At 45.5% G+C, this 18968-nt stretch overlaps 8 protein-coding genes across 8 annotated transcripts; 3 read left to right on the forward strand and 5 right to left on the reverse strand.

Annotated features, from left to right (window-relative positions):
• Positions 1-146: 146 nt before the first annotated feature.
• L199_005448 (uncharacterized protein) lies at positions 147-1408 on the forward strand (the record flags this gene model as incomplete). The annotated part of the gene is made up of 4 exons (XM_064891159.1): positions 147-196; positions 256-344; positions 410-1271; positions 1351-1408. 4 exons carry the CDS (start codon positions 147-149, stop codon positions 1406-1408), a joined length of 1059 nt encoding a protein of 352 aa, XP_064747231.1.
• Positions 1409-1797: 389 nt separating this feature from the next.
• Positions 1798-3457, reverse strand: L199_005449 (uncharacterized protein; the record flags this gene model as incomplete). Its single annotated transcript, XM_064891160.1, has 5 exons — positions 1798-1872; positions 1928-1993; positions 2054-2867; positions 2922-3043; positions 3236-3457. The coding sequence occupies 5 exons, from the start codon at positions 3455-3457 to the stop codon at positions 1798-1800; spliced, it is 1299 nt and encodes a 432-aa protein (XP_064747232.1).
• A 383-nt stretch (positions 3458-3840) lies between these two features.
• On the forward strand, positions 3841-4960 carry L199_005450 (uncharacterized protein; the record flags this gene model as incomplete). The annotated part of the gene is made up of 4 exons (XM_064891161.1): positions 3841-3948; positions 4015-4073; positions 4143-4671; positions 4730-4960. 4 exons carry the CDS (start codon positions 3841-3843, stop codon positions 4958-4960), a joined length of 927 nt encoding a protein of 308 aa, XP_064747233.1.
• Positions 4961-6219: 1259 nt separating this feature from the next.
• L199_005451 (uncharacterized protein) lies at positions 6220-8001 on the forward strand (the record flags this gene model as incomplete). The annotated part of the gene is made up of 12 exons (XM_064891162.1): positions 6220-6274; positions 6323-6437; positions 6524-6575; positions 6650-6673; positions 6731-6837; positions 6908-6945; positions 6998-7019; positions 7095-7203; positions 7272-7415; positions 7474-7517; positions 7596-7708; positions 7784-8001. The coding sequence occupies 12 exons, from the start codon at positions 6220-6222 to the stop codon at positions 7999-8001; spliced, it is 1041 nt and encodes a 346-aa protein (XP_064747234.1).
• Positions 8002-8454: 453 nt separating this feature from the next.
• Positions 8455-9133, reverse strand: L199_005452 (uncharacterized protein; the record flags this gene model as incomplete). The annotated part of the gene is made up of 2 exons (XM_064891163.1): positions 8455-9001; positions 9087-9133. 2 exons carry the CDS (start codon positions 9131-9133, stop codon positions 8455-8457), a joined length of 594 nt encoding a protein of 197 aa, XP_064747235.1.
• Positions 9134-9620: 487 nt separating this feature from the next.
• Positions 9621-12019, reverse strand: L199_005453 (uncharacterized protein; the record flags this gene model as incomplete). The annotated part of the gene is made up of 4 exons (XM_064891164.1): positions 9621-10567; positions 10657-11299; positions 11454-11869; positions 11953-12019. 4 exons carry the CDS (start codon positions 12017-12019, stop codon positions 9621-9623), a joined length of 2073 nt encoding a protein of 690 aa, XP_064747236.1.
• Positions 12020-12497: 478 nt separating this feature from the next.
• On the reverse strand, positions 12498-14692 carry L199_005454 (ornithine-oxo-acid transaminase; the record flags this gene model as incomplete). Its single annotated transcript, XM_064891165.1, has 11 exons — positions 12498-12560; positions 12617-12707; positions 12793-13059; positions 13143-13224; positions 13288-13355; positions 13454-13567; positions 13648-14089; positions 14154-14188; positions 14265-14342; positions 14476-14499; positions 14586-14692. 11 exons carry the CDS (start codon positions 14690-14692, stop codon positions 12498-12500), a joined length of 1371 nt encoding a protein of 456 aa, XP_064747237.1.
• Positions 14693-15441: 749 nt separating this feature from the next.
• Positions 15442-18563, reverse strand: L199_005455 (uncharacterized protein; the record flags this gene model as incomplete). The annotated part of the gene is made up of 2 exons (XM_064891166.1): positions 15442-16254; positions 16338-18563. 2 exons carry the CDS (start codon positions 18561-18563, stop codon positions 15442-15444), a joined length of 3039 nt encoding a protein of 1012 aa, XP_064747238.1.
• Between the last annotated feature and the right edge of the window lie 405 nt (positions 18564-18968).

Here is an 18968-nt window from a genome sequence, read left to right on the forward strand (position 1 = left end):
CGATCACCATACATCAGAATGGGGATGATCCCAGATCTATCATCATGTTCCGAATACTGCTCATCCATATCTCCAAAACCTCTCCCATATAGACTTTGGCTTCATTCAGCACTTGCTCTATACGACCCGCACTCCTGCCTCTCACGATGAACTCAACTCTGCCTCCGTTCCTTCAAGCTAGCTCCGGAGCTCTAGGGTGAGTAACCGGTATTCTGTTTCGCAGCGGAGCATCACTTACCGCATGTCCCTATTCAGCTCAGCAGTGGGGAATGCTATCGTCTACCCACTCGATCTCGCTACAACCCGTATGCAGAACAACGCGAGGAGACCACATCACGAACGATGTAAGCTGGCTCTCCAATGTGCAAAGTGTAACGAGCCAACTTGACCTGACGATTGTTTTCTCCAGTAAACCTCAGAGATACCCTCAGTCATCTATTATCTCACAATAACTACCTCTCCGAGATCTACTCGGGTATAGGTGCAGACACGCTCTCAACTTTGTTATCGAATTTCATTTATTTCTATACCTACACATCACTCCAAAAGGGATTACACGTATGGCATACTCGACATCCCATCATCCCTACTCAAAATCCTCATCAACATGGAAGTGTATCCTCCTCGCCAGCTGGGATAGGTGGACTAGCAAGTAAAGCATCCGAGATCTTACCTAAACCATCTAAACCTACTGCACTGGAGGAACTTCTTATTGGTATATTGAGTGGATTGATCTCGAAGGGAATCACATTACCAATTTCGACAGTCTGCGTAAGACAGCAAATCGAAAATGATACCGACACCGACACCGACACCGACACCGATACTGACGATAAAGATAAAAAAGATATGACATTATTAGAAACGTTATCTACGATATATCAAGAATCTGGAATAGAAGGTTTATTCTCGGGATTAAAACCTACCATCCCCCTTACACTCTTACCCTCTTTAACATTATACATCCATACGGTCTTAGTCAGATTACTCTTACCGGCAAGACATCGTACACATCCACCAGCAGGGTTGACATTCCTCTTGGGCGCGGTGTCAAATGCATTGGCGACTATCCCCTTATATCCCCTAGTTCTGATCAAAGTGTTAAGTCAGTCGGGGAGGGATAAAGGTAAAAACAAACATAAATTGGGTATGTTAGAAACTTTAGTAAAGATCATCAAAAGAGGTGGAATTAGAACTTTGTATACTGGTTTAGAAGGTCAGTTGGTCAAAGGGTTGGTTCAACAGGGTGTGATGATGCTGGTTAAACAGAGGTGAGTATTCACACAGGTGGTGGTCTATGGGTGGTCTATTTGCAATATTATCGCTAATCGATTTTGATGCTTTGATCAGAGTCGAGCAAGGGGTCATCAAAGCGTACAAAGCTCGATCTCATGCTGGCACAGCTTAAGCATGCTACGCACATTCTAACCCCAACTCTCGAATTGTAGTTCACCTTTTCCTCCTTATTATTCCCTTGTATCCTATCTCCACACTTCGACATTGATCAGTATCTGTTTCTCATCACCAATCAATCCTCCTTTGTATAACTCTGAGTCTCTCGCGTTACTTGTAATCGAACGACCCATAATTTCCGAGTGTACCATATCCAAGCATTATGCAACATGTATCCTGTATAACTCGGACAACCACCAGCCTAAGTGTGATAAGTTTGCATTATGCACCCTCTACAAAACAATCGGTACCCTTTTGTTTCTATAAGTTGAGTTCATCACTGTCACAACGCAAACTTACAAGATCAGCGACTCAGTACTCTTATATAGAGGTTGGTTATTTGACTCACGCATAAGGTAAGACATTCACGTTTCCGACAGCTACAACAGTAGGTTTGGCTTTGAGTAATTCAGAAGCGGCCTGTGAGAAGTATCGTCAGTTGATTGACCCACACACAGAGACCAGATTCACTCACCTTGGAGACGGAAGAAGCGGAAACACCAGAGAACGATTCCGACTTGACTTCACCACCAGCGAAAAGCTATAGATACACCGTCAGTGGATTATACAAAGATCGAACGCGATTTGAAGTATCACTCACAGCAGGACCAACGTTAGCGATGAGACCCTCAAGAGTTTCCGAAGCAGTGGCATCAGCGAAAGTAGCCTTGGCGACTGCTCGCTTGATCTCCTCGTCTTTGGCAGCTGAACCCGCCGATTTGATGATCTGGGCGACTTCTTTGGCGAGACCGGCGAGTTGTGGGGAAGTAGGAGCAGAGACGACGACACCGAAGAGGGCGGCATCAGAGTAAGGAAGGAGGAACGCCTTGGCTGATCCACCTGGCACTTTATCGGCAGCTTGAGCTAAAGGTGAAGTACCTGGAGTCCATTTGAGCGAAGATTCACCACCTAACAGTTGCTTCAACACTTTCAATTCGGGAGTAGCGGGCGAAGTCGTTCCGTAAGCGATAACCAAAGTTGGTAAAGCAGTTGGAGGAGCATGGATATCAAGTGGGATTCTAGCTTCACCACCGTAGTACGATGTTTTGCTGGTGTTCAATCCAGATGATCCAGGTTGAGATGATCCAGAACCGAAAGCAGATGATACCACTTGCGATAATGATTCTGTTGAGATACCGGATCCGATCACAGCTACATTTGATTTGGAGAATGCACCTTGAGCGTAGGATTTGACATCATCGATGGTGACTGGGTAATGAGGGGAGGCGTAAAGGGAGTTACCCAATCCTTTTCTGAAAGCGAGTTTGTGTGCAGCGTCGAGAGCGAGGGTGGTAGGAGATGATTGAGCAGCGATGGCTTCGCTTTGAACGACTGGAAGAACGAGTTCTTTGAGCTCGTGGCCGTAGAAGTGGGAGGAAGAGAGGACAGAGGTGAGGACGGAGAGGAAGTGTTCCCTATGGTATAAGAGATTAGCAAATACTCATGGCCTTTGAACGAGCAACACTCACTCGTCACCACGGAGGAATTCAGCAGTGAGGAAGATGTGTTCTCTTGATAGAGCAGAAGACAAAACACCACCGTATAACTCCGTCTCTCTAGCTGTCTTCAAGGATGAACCGTTGGCGGTAGCCTATATCAATATTTTGTGATTAGCATATCTTCCCCTCTACTACCTCTATTTGAATGCTTTTTCCCGCCCATCTGATCGTAGTCATCCGTCGCGGCTCCCCTAACTCATCCTCGTCTACACCTTTCCCCAGAGACAATCTAATCCACGTTCATCCTCCGATTTCCCAACCAAAGCACAACATCTCCAACCCACCTTGAAAGCGAAATTCTTCAACACATGAGCTACACCGGGAGTACTCTCAAATCGGGAACCGGCTTTAATGGCCACCGTCAAACTTGAGGTTGCTGCTGGACCTTTGTTTTCGAAACCGATCACACTGACACCACCTGCCGAGGAAGCCTTTGAGGAGACTGATCTCCTCACAGCTGTTTTGAGGGCGGATTGACCCCTTGGTAACTTGGCGAGGGAGTACATCGGGAAGAGGGAGGGTGACAAGATTGATGATGAGGATGCAAGAGTAGAGATGAGAAGTCGATTAATCTTCGGTTGTCACTTGCATTAACATCTTTCGCATCTTCAACCTGTCTGCATCCATCTGCCTTCGTCCTCTGTTGCATATCATGGCCAATCCCAATCCTTCAATTCGGAACTGAACGGCACCAAAAGTATAACCCCGATCTCATATAAACGGCATTTCCAGGATGTGGCATGTTATGTCGTCATGTTTACAAGCTGCGACGATCGTTTTGACGAGTGGAGGTGATTCACTCAACATGTCTATGCCTGTAGGTTATCGGTTGATTCCATGTGCAAGTAACCAGCATACAATGTATATCATGCAAGCAGTGTAGATGACGATGTCTACTCGAACACGGACAACGGCCAGTACAAGGGTACAGAACCCCACTAGAACTCAGATACAGCCTGGAACACCGACAGATGATTCAGGAGATGTGAAATGTACAGTGCGTTCAATGCAAACCCATCAACTATTCTGGTTATCCCTCAGCTAATTATCAAACGATTGACAGGGCCATCACATGTCTTGTCCAAAGCTCAGAGCTGGTCCAACAACCAAGAACGCGGGAAGGTGAGGTTGACCTCCATCTCACTGATAGGTGTAACACTTTTAGCTGAATACCTGATGTGTTTTTATCAGAGCATTTTACTGCTGTCCATTACCACGAGACGATCCTGGTCGATGTAAGTTTTTCAAATGGCATGACGAGCTCTTTCCTCTTCATTCTTCGGCCGGACCATCGACACCGTCAGGATCTACTCGAGCTTCTGCGCTGGTCCAACGAACGAATCAGACCCTCGGTCAATCCCCTGCCGCTAGATATGGCCGTCCGGTTGGCTCAAACGACAGTACGCATACTGTAAGAAACAGCTCATCTCGTCAGCAAGAAGCAGTACTGATCAGTGATGATGAGGATGAAGATGAGATGGAGGAGATAGATTGGGATAAAGTGGATGCTGAGGAGATTGAACGTGAAGCTATTGCAAGTACACCTGGATCATCTCAACTCGTGGCTAGTGAGCAGACACCGTCATCGACTACACCAAGTAAAGGTATATCATTCAACGATAGGTTAAAGAATGCAGTCGATGAGGGTCTGGGTAAAAGAAGGAGGGATGAAGAAGATTCGCAAGAAGTGGATAGGACACCAAAAAGGGCTGCTAACGATGTAAGTGATGTAATTTCTTAAACTGTGCCGTAGCTAAGTTCATCATGTTGCAATCTAGCCTAACCCCTTCCTCTCGTCTCCTACCACCCCTCGTTCACCTCCTCACTCCATCCTCTCGCCCACGCTCTCGTCCCTCGAACAGCTGTCTGAACATCTTCATCGTCAAGATAGATTATTGCGTGCTGCAGAACAAATGAAGAAGGGTATGAGAAGTACCATTAAATCGCTACAGGAACGAAATAAGGAATTGGAAGATCGAGTGAAGGAATTGGAGAACCGCTTGGGGTAGTACGAGTGGGAAAGGACCGGGGGCACATTGGGCACATTCTCTCAAAATCATTTGTTGTATAATCATATTGTGTAAATCTAGTTAGCTTCATTCGCTGTAGAGTTCTTGTATATAGGTAGTGTCATAATTTATGTTGGTCAGTAACAACATGCCTTCACCTCCTTATCCTCGTTACCAGCCAGGATCAGTCATCTCGGCTTATCGGTACAGCATCTGTTGTCAGATCTCAGGTCAACTTACAGCCAGACTAAGATGGGATCTCAGTGAGATCCGGAGTAACTTGACCGCTAGAGCCTTTTTTTCTCTTAGTCGTCGTTTCGTAGGGGAAGTACTAAACTCTATTTCCCCTCATAGCCTCGATCATCGGTCATAGCGTATGCGGCAACTGTCCCACTAAGTCGTTGATTCAGCTCGGGCCGTGGCTGCGGTAGAGGTGGTCTACGTAGCTGCCTCTTCAGACGTACGCAAGCTGGGAATATAGCATAGGAGTGGGTGGCATCGACCGATCAATTCGGATCTGCGAACTAAACTAACATCAAAGGAATCCCTTTTTCGTTGTTGATGCGCTCCAACCATGCACACACATACAGTACACACACACTCGCAAAGCCGCACTTTGTCTTACTTGTCATTTGTACTGTAGCCTCCACAAGTGGCAAGGTTCGATATAACAACATGTTATCGTAAAAACCAGCTTGGTCCATTGCGGCTATTGATGAATTTGACGGGATGGAGATAAAGGACCCCCTTGCATCTCTCTAAATCCGCATATCATCATCAGCAATTACAAAACACACACACATCAAACCAAAGGTTCACCTATCTACAACCTAATATATGAATATCGAAGAAATCTGAAGCGACCATCAGGCTGCTTGGCAATCAACAACGACGATTTCACTTCGACTAGGTGTCCCGTATTTCTCTTAGCCCTACACAAGATAACTGCTTCATCCGAAATCCGATCATCAAAAGGGAAAGGAATGAAAAGTTTCTTGATCATCTGATGATAAGATTGATGAACAATCTAAGCATTCGAAATACAGACATAAATATAAACACAATACACTACAAAACGTGGTGAAAACGATTTTTCCATCAAGTTAAAAAAGAAGAACCCAACCTTCCTTCTTCTTTTCCGAAGGTATATAGTATATAAGACAGATGATCAGATCAAAAACGAAAGATCATCCTTCCCACTTTTTACCGTTGATCGCTCGAGTTTTTGATACGTTATTACGTTTCGTCATCTAGCAAAGATGAGTTTCCAAGGTTCAAGTAGTCCTATTATACGATCTTACGATGATCACTATGGTAAGTTGGCCAGTTAGTAAGGACTTTAGTTGAATCGATCGATTACAGGTTCGCATTCGAATACAAGGGACGATGACGACGAGAATGAGATCGAGTCTCGTCATTCTGGACAAAATACCGATTTCTCAGAGGCGGCCTATTTTGTCGAAGCTGTGCGAACATAGTAAGTGGCAATTCGAAATGAACGAACAAAACATCGCACGGTCCTTCTTCAAAGGGTTCGACAAAAACATTGATTCTCGATGGTAGTAACAACACTTCATGGGTATATCGTCTACCAGCAGATCAAGAGGAAGTAGTTGTAGGTCGTAACTTGTGCAGAAATCAGGATATATAATATACTGAGCTGACGTTGTTTTTGCCTATGTATTTTAGCGACAAGATCGATTACATTATATTGTATGTCGAGTTCCTCTCATGAACTCGCAAGTTGAGTGGCTCAGACGAGCGCTATAGCTCCTTGGAATTTTACCTGGTTTATATCGAGGACCGGTCGAACAGATATTGAACGATCGAAGTAGAAGGAAACGGATCTTGGATATAGGTTGTGGCACTGGGTTGTGGTGAATAGAATACTGATGATGAAACCGACATCAGAACGTATTTGCTGATAATTGACCTTCCGGAACCAAGGATACAAGAAATGGCGGAGCTATTCCATCATGTCGATTGTATTGGAATTGGTAAGCTTGGACGTGATGTGAGATTGAGCTGATATATCAGATATAACGCCTTTCCAGCATGAGTAGGTTTTGAGAGTGTTATGGTCAGATCTTTTCGAATGAACTCACTGACACCTATGCGGCCAATCTCGATCCAGTTCGCAGTATCGGAATTGCACCTTCATGCAAGTCAGTGCACCTTCAGGTCTAAGGACATTTGGGGATGAATCCTTCGACGTGGTACATATGCGTCAGATGGTACATGCTGTAGGTCGCTGAAAGTATGCAGCGTGAATAATGCAGCGTGAATAGCTGATGAATTTGTCCTTTCCCAGACGAACGACTATCCTAGTATCGTCCGAGAGGCTCATCGATTACTTCGTCCCGGTGGGATACTTTTAGTCCACGAGCCTCAGCTACAGCTGCACAGCGCTTGGGAGGGGTTTGGTCTGAAAGATTTGGCTCCATGTCTGGCTCAGGTCAGTAAGCATCGCACTATGATCCAAACGGCTTATCTGAATCTTCATCTTGCTGCAGATGATATCTCATCTCGAAGCTGCTTGCCATTACAGAGGAATAGAGTAAGCTTGTCACGTTGTCGGTCGCCGTACTGTGCCAATAATCGCATTATCAAGCACCGCGCTGATGTGATCTCACAGTACCGAGTTATTCAGCAGAATGGATCAAGTTCTCGCTGAGGCAGGATTTGACCCCGATGGAATCGATGTCTTTTATCACTACAGACAGGCTTGCCCTGATGACCCTCAGAGTGGTAAGCTCATGACCAAAGTTTGGTGTATCGCGCTGAACTGACAAATTCATTGTTATGATCAATGGCGACCGGTAGAAGTAGGTATGAACGAGACCACGCATGCGATCAGTTTCCTCTACGCAGCTCGTCTGATGATTCTCGAGGCTGGAGCGGTAGACGAGGACGAATTCGATCGATTGATGCCAGGCGTGTTGGATGAGGTTAGCGGTAGATCGGGAGGGCTAGCTGGTCCATTAGGTGCTCAAGGACTGCTGAGCCCTTGGGGTTATTGGTGGGTCATCAAAGAGGAATGAAAAGGAAATCTCTTCATTACACGGATCGAGTAGGATTGTTTCACTGGATATGCTCTTTATAATTTGAGATACACGACTCCCTAGTATGCTCATGCATATTGAACCATGATAACGGAAAGCCTATCTGGTCAGAGTGTAGGCAACATGCATAGAGACTGTAATCACCAGCAGCTTATGTATTGAGATGTTTTGCGTAGTACAACTCCATCGACGATCCTTGATCAGGATGGGAGTGGAGATATACCTTACAGTATGTGCAGTAATATGTCGCTGGCATCGGACTCATGGGTGACACAAGGGGACCAGAGGCTGCTTGATGGTTCCACTCGGATGATACGAGTACAGTGTTTCGCCAATCGCCTTCATCATTGATATGTCATTGCTCGCTTTCGCTTACTCATTAACTGTTAATTTATATACAAATTGTGTCTGTAAACCTCCAATCTAGTCGACTTAAACTTCCTCATCTTCCTCTTCATCACCATCTAAAATTTCCAGAACCTGATCGAAACAATCTATCGCATATTTGTTATACTCTTCCACTAACCATCTTATCCCATTAGGTCCCAATCTGTCCTTCTCTTCTTCATCCATTCCATCTAGAATTTCTACCATGGCATGAGCGAGACTATTAGGCGTCCAATCATCATTCATCACTCCCTTTCTTATCTCTCTTTCATCACATAATATAATCGATTTACTGATTTTCCTCAGAGCCTCCAAAGCAGATAATTTTGTTTCCAATCTTGGCGAATCTCTACATCCCTTCGTAATCTCACGAACAGCAGATTGGATCACCCCAGCGACCTCTCCCGTAATTCCACATTGTTGTGAAGGTCGTAATCTTCTATGGGTTATGTTTAGTTCTTTCCAACATGATTTGGACAAATGATCAAAATCCTTAGGAGGAGCTTTACGTCTCTGATCCTCGATCGAATTTAAGTATGCTTGATGATGAGCGAGGAAATCCTGTAAGGCGTATGGGTGTGATGGTAAGATACTGGCGAGGATGTATCGCACTTGATCTGGTGGTATGGTGTTCAAAGCTTCGTTCAATTGGGTAATGCGGGGATCTTGTGCCCGACGAGGGATCATTGGAATTTCTGAGACGTTTGTTAGGTGGGATTGACATCTTGTGTATGCGATGTTGACATTAATGAGGGCAGATCAAGTGTGATTTTCGACTGAGCCATTGAAGGGCTCAGCTTAAGAAAGACAAATCGGACTTGATCACCAATGACTTCAGATGAATATGCTAGTCGCTGTGAGCTCGAGGTTGTTCATTCTGCTTCAGCTAGCGTTTTAAGGGCGATCGAAGCGTCAGACCCTATTCGAGTAATGAGAACACCATAGACAAGGCTCACGACCGGAAATGTCATCGCCTCTATGTCATTCTCCCCTCGGTAGACCTGTGCGCTCAACACCGTAATAAGAACACCACAGGAATGGCCCAGCACCAAATAAGGCACCCCTCCGAATACTTCTACACTGTTCTCCCATTTTTACACCATACAAGTATATAGGTAGATTTTGCAGAGTGCATACTGCATATGGGTATGGTACGGGATGTCAAAATAACTAAAAATATACAGAATACACATACATTCTGAAGAGTACATCTAAATCCGTTCATGTTCATCACCTCCCAATCGGACTTTCCCTTGTTCATTTCCACTTGCACTTCCTCTCAGTTCCCTTCCAAACAATTTTTCCCACCATGCTTTCCTCTTGACGTTCCCGTCTTCGTCCCTTTCCGTCCATTCCCTCAATTCACCTTCCACCCTATTCTCTCCTATGATTTCTTGTTCCTGTGCTCCTACATTTGCGTCATCTTCAGTACGAGCTTCGTATCCACCTTCATCCTGTCCTAATATAATCGCTGTCATACCTCTCTGACCTTCTGATCTACTTCTCACATGGGCGTTTCGTCCCCATAAATCCCTTGGTCCTTCTCCCTGCCCTGAACCTATCAATGGTGAATGACCATGTCCATGTCCGTGGTGGGGATGGAAATTCCCATCGATCGAGAAACTCCCCGAACGCAATGCGAAACCAGGCGAACTCGCTGCTAGACCTATAGAGAATCCCGTTGGTGCTCCAGTAGGTAGAGCATCAGGTATCAACGAACCGTATCTCATCCTGTGATGATGTCGTCTTCGCGTCGTAGGGGACATTGGTGAAGTAGGAGTCGATGGATGCTCGGGATTAGAGAACACCGATCGGTGCAGAGCTTCAGGTGTGCCCTGTTCATCCGAAGTTTGGACATATGATCTTGTCATTGGATTCTGATCACCTCGTAGGGTAGGTGAAAGAGGGTTGACCTGATTGAGCTGTGCTTGTGTAGGGGATTCGTTTTGTGAGAATGGATTCTGTTCCACTCCAACTTCATCGAGGATCGATTCAGTATCGGATTCTTCTTCTACCCATGTACCTATATCTACACCTGAGTCCGGTTGGATGGCTGATACGACCCACACACCCAGTAATAAGATTGCCACGCCCAAAGAGACGAAAGTTATTTGCAGAGTCGATAATCTCGAGAATTGATCGTAGAACACCAAGCCGTCTAATCATCACAAAGATAAAAGGATTAAACGATAATTAGCTCCATTACTTACATGGACCGATTGATCACACAGTAGTACTCAGACTCACCAAATATACTACTCAAATTGAAGAAACAAAATGCCAAAGGACAGATGATAGCAGGCGAAGCGAACGTCAAGCTATAATTTAAATAAACCAATTGGAGTATCGCACAAACACCCAAGCCCAAAACTAAAAACCAAGTTTGTATTCTCAGAAACTCATTTTTACCTTGACCCGTTCTAAAATAGTTGATACTTAGTACCAACAGCTCAACAGCTGCTTTAGCCAAGACGAGACACATTCCTGATAATGTTCCTGAGGCAGAAGCGAATCCCAAACCACATAATGTTAATGTCCGCTGTTGTTTCTCATTAGGTTGGTTTGTACCGTAAGGATGACTAGGGGGATCCGGTATTTCAAGATGAAGATGGTGTTTTGGCAGTGCCTTGGCAGTATTGGGGTCTGAAGGGAGAGGGGAAGGTACAGAGTTATATACAGGTGATGTAGGTGATGACCATCTTCGAAGGTTATGGCCATCTGGTTTGGTCGCAGGTCTGGATCGGAAGGGGATTGCCTGAGAATTGTTGTGAGGCGATGCGTAATTACTAGGTACGAGTGATGTAGGTGTAGACGAGCCGGTATCAGCTGAATCTTCAGGTAATCGTATACGAGACAATTGTCGGTGAATGTGAAATGAAGCGATATGAGACTGGGAAAGGAATTCGCATAGTCAGCAATCAAGTTGTCTTTCCGGAGGACCATCCTTCCGATTCACTTGTACATATCGTCATGTCAAGCCCTATGCATGCTTCAGATCGGGATCGGTGAATAATCAGAGTGAAAAAGTGAAGCAGACAACTCACCACCACGATAACAGCGGCAGTCATCAAACTCATGATGGTGAAAAACACCACAAAAGGTCCTCGTCTAAATAGCAATAAAACCTCATCTAACGAATGATGCTGTTCGTTGACAACCCCAAAGATAGCTATTGACACTGCTCCCAGGGCGATCAGGGCCGTACCAATGATCCAAACTTTCCCAAACTTGTCCCCCAGCATTACTCTAGCGAGGATTGCATTGTATATCAACGAAATTGCACCCAAGGGAGCGAGGATGACGATGGGAAGGGAGTCAAGTTGGAATATCGTCGAAAAGATGTTGGAGGTGATGTAAATGCCAAATCCCAGTAGCCATAGGGGTCGTTTGAGGGGTTTACATCGTTGAGGGAGAGGGAGGGAGGAATCGATGAGGTGAGATTTACGTTGGATCGTTAGACCTGGAAAGTTGGGTCAGTGGATTATGCTCCGTTGCTGTTACAGAAATGAGGGTTGCTTTCGATATGAGCGATGACACACTCACCTAATGACTGCACGAAGGACGATACCAGTCCTACCAAGATAGCTACAAACACTGGTATACCAGGCATGTTGAAGTGGATCTCGAGCTATCTGGTATCAGTGGTGAGATCGTGTGTTGGTTACTTTCCTTCAAGAGAAGGGGTGAGTTGACTGACGTCTACCGATACTGCTGGCACATCGAGAATCTGTGCTTGCTTTGAGGGCTGAAATCTTCTATTGGACGAAAACGAGCAAATGACATGACATGAACTTGATCTTCTTGGTTCTCTGACTTAGCATTCGCAGTACGCGTTAGATCGGTTTGTGACATCCACGTGCGGACGATTTTCCCTTGTTCTTGGCATTCAAGATCGACAACGCCACTGACAGCAGAATACAGGTCAGATGAACGACTCGTATATGATGGAATACTGCATGTCATGAGGCATCAATACATCAACCACATTGTGCGAGTAAGGTAGTGATACGATGATAATGCATCTGATGATTCATATGTGTACTTGTACATCTTCTCCAGTCCTGCCTCTAATGGCGTCCACCCTTGATCTAATCCTCAAGCTCAATCTTGGTATCGTGCTCTTCACCTTCATCTCCTGGGATCTTCTCGATCTATAACCATAGCTCTGTCAGCACTTGCTTGCTCACATGTTAAATATTTCACTAACAACATCGAATTCTTCTAGGGACTCAGCAATGATCCTCGTAGCTTTGTACACATCCTCTTCTGAAATCACAAGAGGAGGTGCAAATCGAATACTACATTGTTCCATTTATCCACATCAGCTGCTGCTGCTCTGGGCATATGAACGAGTCGATCGAGTTGTGTTTGATTTTTACTCACATATTCACATGTGTAGGCTTAGCCAATAGTCCCTTTGATTTCATTAACAAACACAGTTGCCAAGCTGTTCTGCCCTTCTTTGAAGCTTTCTCATCAATCACCACACCGTTGAATAATCCTCTTCCTCGAATGATCTTGATGAATGGTGAATTCAATTTCGCCAATTCCGATCGGAAGATTTCACCCAATTTTTGTGATCTCTCAACTAAGTTTTCGTTGACAAGCACGTCGAGGGCGGTCATGGCTACAGCACATCCTAGGGGGTTTCTGCGAGACAGGTTGATTGATACGATCAGCGACTTGTCGGTATGTCAGAGTGTCAGAGACGACGTTATGATGTAGACACTAACCCTCCGTATGTCGACCCATGTTCTCCGGGTTTGATGCAAAGCATGATCTCCTTACTGGCCATAACGCATGACACGGGGTACACTGATAACCATTTGGTATAAAATCAATATTTGATCATGACCCAAACGAAGAGAGTAAACTCACTACCACCAGAAAGAGCTTTTCCGAGGATAACCATATCGGGCTTGATATTATCCCACTCGTAGCAGAGCCTAGAGTACGATAAGAGTGATATCAGCACGAACGTCCAGACAGTAGCATGCTCAATGCGTGTATCCTTTAGTGGTCAATTAACCCGTATAACACTCACATTTTACCAGTTCTAGCAAGTCCAGTCTGGATTTCATCACAGATCAACAGGACATTGTATTTCTTACAGATTTCGTGGATCTTCGCTAGGTATCCATCGTCGGGGACGTAGATACTAATGTGACAATCTTGGAGTAAGCGGAAGCTCTGCATCATAACTCATGGTACATCCATTGGTATGTAAGATCTACTCACCCAGCTTCACCCTGAATAGGTTCAACCAAGAACGCCGCCACCTCATCTCCATATTTCTCCAAAGTCCTCTCAAGATCTTCAGGGTGGTTGTACCTGATCAATCCTGTATCCCACTGAGGACCGACATTATCCAAGAACGGCCCAAAACCATTCCTCGATTCTGGATCGGTTGACATGGAGATGATACCGATTGTCCTTCCGTGGAAATTTCCTTCCACACTTAGTACTTTGGCTTTACCCTCTTTGATACCTTTCTTCTCGTATCCCCATTTTCTAGCTAATTTGATGGCTGTCTCGACTGCCTCGGCACCCGTGTTCATGGGTAGGACCATGTCGAAGCCGAACATCTTGGTTATTTTCTCTGCGAATGGACCGAGGTTGGATGAGTAGAAGGCTCGAGAGGAGAGGGTGAGCTTGGATGCTTGGGTGATGAGTGTTTGTACTGAGTATAAAGCACATGATCAGCCATGATCATGCTATAGGAAACGAGGTGCATGTGAACTCACGGATATCAGGGTGACAGTGACCTTGGTTGACAGCCCTGAATGCAGCAGCGAAATGTCATTAATTTTCTAGAACAAAGAACCACGATCTTGATAAACAGATGATGTACTCACGAGTAAGCAGCTAAGAAATCAAGGTACTCATTACCCTCAGGATCCCACACATGGGCTCCTTCACCTCTTTCAAAGCATCTGAACGGATGCATACAGACACTGATCAGCTTTACCGTCCCGACAGCATCAAAGAGTGACATGAGGACGAAAAAACTTCTTTGATAGACAAATAGACAGTGTCTTCGGCCATCCGAAATAAGATATAACTTACACAGGTAAAGGGTGGTAATTATGTCTATACGATGACGATGAAAAGTCAGCTTATCATCTTGTCCTTACCTCTTGAGACTGAACGCGAAGCTGATACTGAGCAAGACTCACGCTGAATACTCATGTTCCAAATTGATGATTTGTTGAGTTGAGAATTTCGCTTTCCCGCCTACCGGTTGAGCAGGTGCGTTAGGTGTGTTGGTAGCTACTGGTGACATGTTGTAGTTGATTTTCTTTGAACAACGATGGAGACAGTTCTGATATTTATAGCTTATAGCAGTATATGGATATGGATGAGGATGGGATCGAGACTAGATCAGATCAAATGATGATGATGATGATGGATCTATCGAAATGAGGAGAAAGGAGTGATCGAATTGATAACCGATTTGACCAGCGCTAAGGGCTGAAAGGAGTCTTCTGGTAGTCAAAGTACGTTTATGTTATATACAATCAGTCTAACGACAGTCTCTGTACGTATATTTTATCTGAAGGAAAGAAAATAGGACGAGGTTGAGAAGCGAATACTTCTGACTTTTTGACCTGCAGAACGAAAGCAAGAAGTGAGGAGCGGCTATTTGGAGAGTAGCGTAACCGCATATTCATCTTCCACATCATCATTTTTCACTTTGTATGCATCTCCCATAATCAGCTGATCCCTTTCAAGCGCTTAGATCTGTTCGTATAGGCGCCTCTTGGGTCTTAACTGCAACATGTTTCTCAAGTTCTGATCACCTGGCAGAGGACGATGAGACAACCTGGTCTGTACGAGTACAGGCTCCACAATCCCTTCATCAAGTATATGCATTCTGCATGCCCTATTCCTACGTATATACACACAAAGGTATGATTAAAATAATGAGATGTTCCAACAAACCTACCTACTGATACTTGATATTCATCTTATCTACAATTGCACGCTAACTGTACATATATACACACAACATCTTGATCTTGGTATCTTGTTTCATTCCATAGTACCAAACTCGCTCGTCCGTCTGTTACCCAACTTGTCCCACCATTCTCTCGTCGATCCAGGAGTCTTTGACCAACTAGTCTGAGAGCTACCAGTACCGCTCGTCAGACTGGATGTGCGCACATCAAATAAAGGTGGTTCGGGCGATGACAAAGTTATAGCAGCAGCAGCAGCGGTGGTAGTAGTGTTCTTCCTATTTGGAGTAATTCCTTGATCTGGTGATCCCCTAAACCCAGATCTAGATTTCTCCCCTTCTCGCCTTTGCAGTTCTCTGATCCCAGCAGGTCGTAAAGAAGGATGAAGAGGTGGTGAAGGTACTTTATCCAATTTCTTGCCTTTGCCTTTCTCTTCTTCCTGGCCAGCTTCGATGACCTGGTCGTCCTCAGGTATATCAATATCAAGATCTTCCTCATCTTCCCATTTCTTCTCAAAATCCCTATTCATCCTTTTGTTAGGTCTATCATTGAAAAATCCAAACGAAGCAAGTTTACTCTGTTGTTCCTTTTCGTCGGCAGTTGAGCGGGATTTTCTCTTCTTATTCTGCTTCTGAGAAGCTTTCGGTGGTTGTGATGTACCAGCGGCTAGAATTCCACGATTAAGATGATCCCATTGTGAGCTCGAGGCAGGTTTCGGTTTCATCGCATCTGATTGAGGGTCTTCCCGTGTCGCATTATCCGTACCATCGTGACGCCTCCCAGCTAATGATGGAGAGGAACGAGAGGGGGATTTGTCCTCCTTGTTCGAAGGAGTGGGGGAAGAAGCCAATAGTCTAGGAAAGTCTTGAGATAGGGCAGTAGGCTCAATCTACATATCACAAGGATTTGTATTTATTAGCTTTGACTTTTTGCGGGACGACGAGATGTCATGAAATGTAAATCGTTACTTACGCTTTTACTTGACCATCTATGCCCGAAACTTGGTCTTCTGTCCTTCCCGTGCTCCGGCGAATGATCCTCCAAACCCGGACTGAACAGGGGAGGTTCGGGAGTTGGAGATTGGCTCTGTACCCTATCCCGTTCATCTTGCTCCTGCGCCACTTCTTCTTCAGGCAATGCATTATCTTGAGCTTCAATCCCATCCTTAGTGTCCACAGACTCATGATCCAACCCCCAATATAATAGTGTCTCAGGCTCCATCTCAGCGGCTTTCCATTCCCTAGGACCATCATCCGCTTTTCCTCCTCGTCGAGGCGTAGGGAATCGAGGTTGGGCAGGCGGATCAGGTAGTACGAAAAGTGTTTCCTGCCTTTCCGTCAATCTGGGTCGGATGGATCGAGCTCTAGAAGAAGTGATCTGACGATGATACCTCTTAGGAGAGGGCTTCCGAGGAGTATGGGGCGGTTCAGAGCCTCTACCAACATTCTCTGCTTTATTCAATCTTGCATGTAATTGCTCTCTCTCTTCAACCTCGTCTATTCGATTGGTAAGATCAGTAGCAGAGGAAGGTGATTTGCCTGATAATCTTGGAAATACTTTGGAAGTAGCCTTGATAGGTGAAGGTGATAACGACCTTTCCCTTTCGGTATATTGATCTCTTTGCATTTGCATTATAGAATCTCGCGGTAGTGGTGAAACAGGTATGGGTAGACCTTTCCTCGGTCTGCTGCGAGGTGTGAAGGGAGATTGCTGCGAAGGCTTTCTGCCGATATTTGAAGAACTGATCGTACCTCTCAACGCATTGACTTTGATAGGTGTCAACGCTTTTCTTCCTTCCCTCCCACTTGCTTTTGATCGTTTGTTTGAGGGAGAGGGAGTCTCGCTGGGAGCTTTCTTTTCTTCGTTTTCAAGCATAGGTTCGGAACCCGGGGGATCAGAAGAAGACAAATCGACCAATTTCTTCTCCTTTTTCCCCGGTGAAGGCGTCTTATGCCTTTTCTCATGAGCAGCTAAAAGAACTCTTCTATTGACCTCTTCCTCTTTGCTAATCTCCCGTTTCCTCTTTTTCATCTTCCCGTCGCTAGCCTGGGGTGGCTCGTCATCAGGCGGATGTGGGTGCTCGTCCCTCCTACGCCAGGGCGAAGGGATAGCAGCGAACTGTGAAGGGTTCCTACCGTTCACTTGTCGGTGGTTGTTCATGACCCAATCGGGTATAGGTGTGATAGGTGGTGGTGGTGGTGAAGAAATTTTTGAAATCAAAGGTGTACGCTCTGTAGGAGGCAACGGATCGAATGGACCAGGGGATGATGAGGGCGCACGAGGCTGAGTAGGTTCAGTTTCCGGCTCGGGTGATAGTGATGGTGTGAGTTCAGGTAGTGAAGGAGACTTCCGAGGAGGCGTAGGTGAAGGTGATCTGTGGTGGTGAGAACGAGTAGATTGGGCGGGTGTTCCGGTCATGCCACGTTCTTGCGATCTTAGTGATTTGTCGTGAGATCTGGTCGATTGTGCCGGAGGCGGCAAAGAGGGCTCTATAACATTCCTAACAATCTCAGATGTCCTCCGTCTGCTCGACGAAGAAATTTCAGGCCGATCATCCGTCTTTTTATGGGTCTTCGCAGATGCGACTTCATCCTTCTTGAGAGATCGCTGCTGACTGATGGGCGGTAACCGCACTTGATTCTCTTTTTCCAAAACCTTCCTCTGAGATTTACCCCTGATCTGACTAGCCATCATTAAAGTTGCCTTCTTCTGCAAATCTTCTTCTTCTGCATCATCGGAGTGCCAAAAATCATCCCGAACCTTTAATTTACTTCCTTGAACACCTCGCCCTTGTCCCTGGTCCGTCTGATTTCTCTGATTGCTACCAAAGATCAACCCGCTTCTGACCGAATTATGAGATTGTACAGGTGCATCTTTATCGCTCAGCGGTAGTTTACGTTCCTTGTCGGACATCGTTGAAGGAGTATTCAAGTACCTATTCAGAGTTCCTTGTCTATCTTTCACCTGTCCCAGAGGCGTTTGATCGTACAGTCGCTTTCTGATGTTTGCACTTGCACTGGGTCCAGGTCCAGGTTTGGCCGATTTATATCCCGAGCTCAAAGGTGTAGCTATACCGTGGTTGAACGATAGCAACGGACGTTGTGTCGGTCGACGGGATGAAGAGGATGATGAGGGGATGGTGTCTATCCATCCGTTAGGGTCGGGGGCATAAGTCGGTCGAGGTGTAGGGCGGGACATCTGTATAGATAGGCAACATATTATGATTCAGTGGGTGGTGCGATGAATGTGACGGACGGGGACTTACGATATCCTACTGGATGGATTGTACAGCGAGGGGATACCAATATCTATCCATAGATGGCCGGACTGCCAACAGCAGCCAGTACAGGCTGATTGGGTGTTGGACAGATACGGTGATACCGATGCGATGCTGATGGTATGCTACTTGATGGTCTAGATTAGACTTTTGTAATGTCTTTGTCGACTCTCTTTCGCATGACGCGTATACGAAATAAAAGCATAAAAGCACACCCTTCATTCCCATTCACACAAAGTCACGCACGGGTGTGTTGCGCACGAGTGCCACATCGCATAACCCCTCGGTGATATGGTGTGCAGTATGTATGGTATGGGAATTCAGTC

This window comes from Kwoniella botswanensis, chromosome 1, assembly GCF_036426115.1.
Source record: "Kwoniella botswanensis chromosome 1, complete sequence".
Classification (NCBI taxonomy): domain Eukaryota; kingdom Fungi; phylum Basidiomycota; class Tremellomycetes; order Tremellales; family Cryptococcaceae; genus Kwoniella; species Kwoniella botswanensis.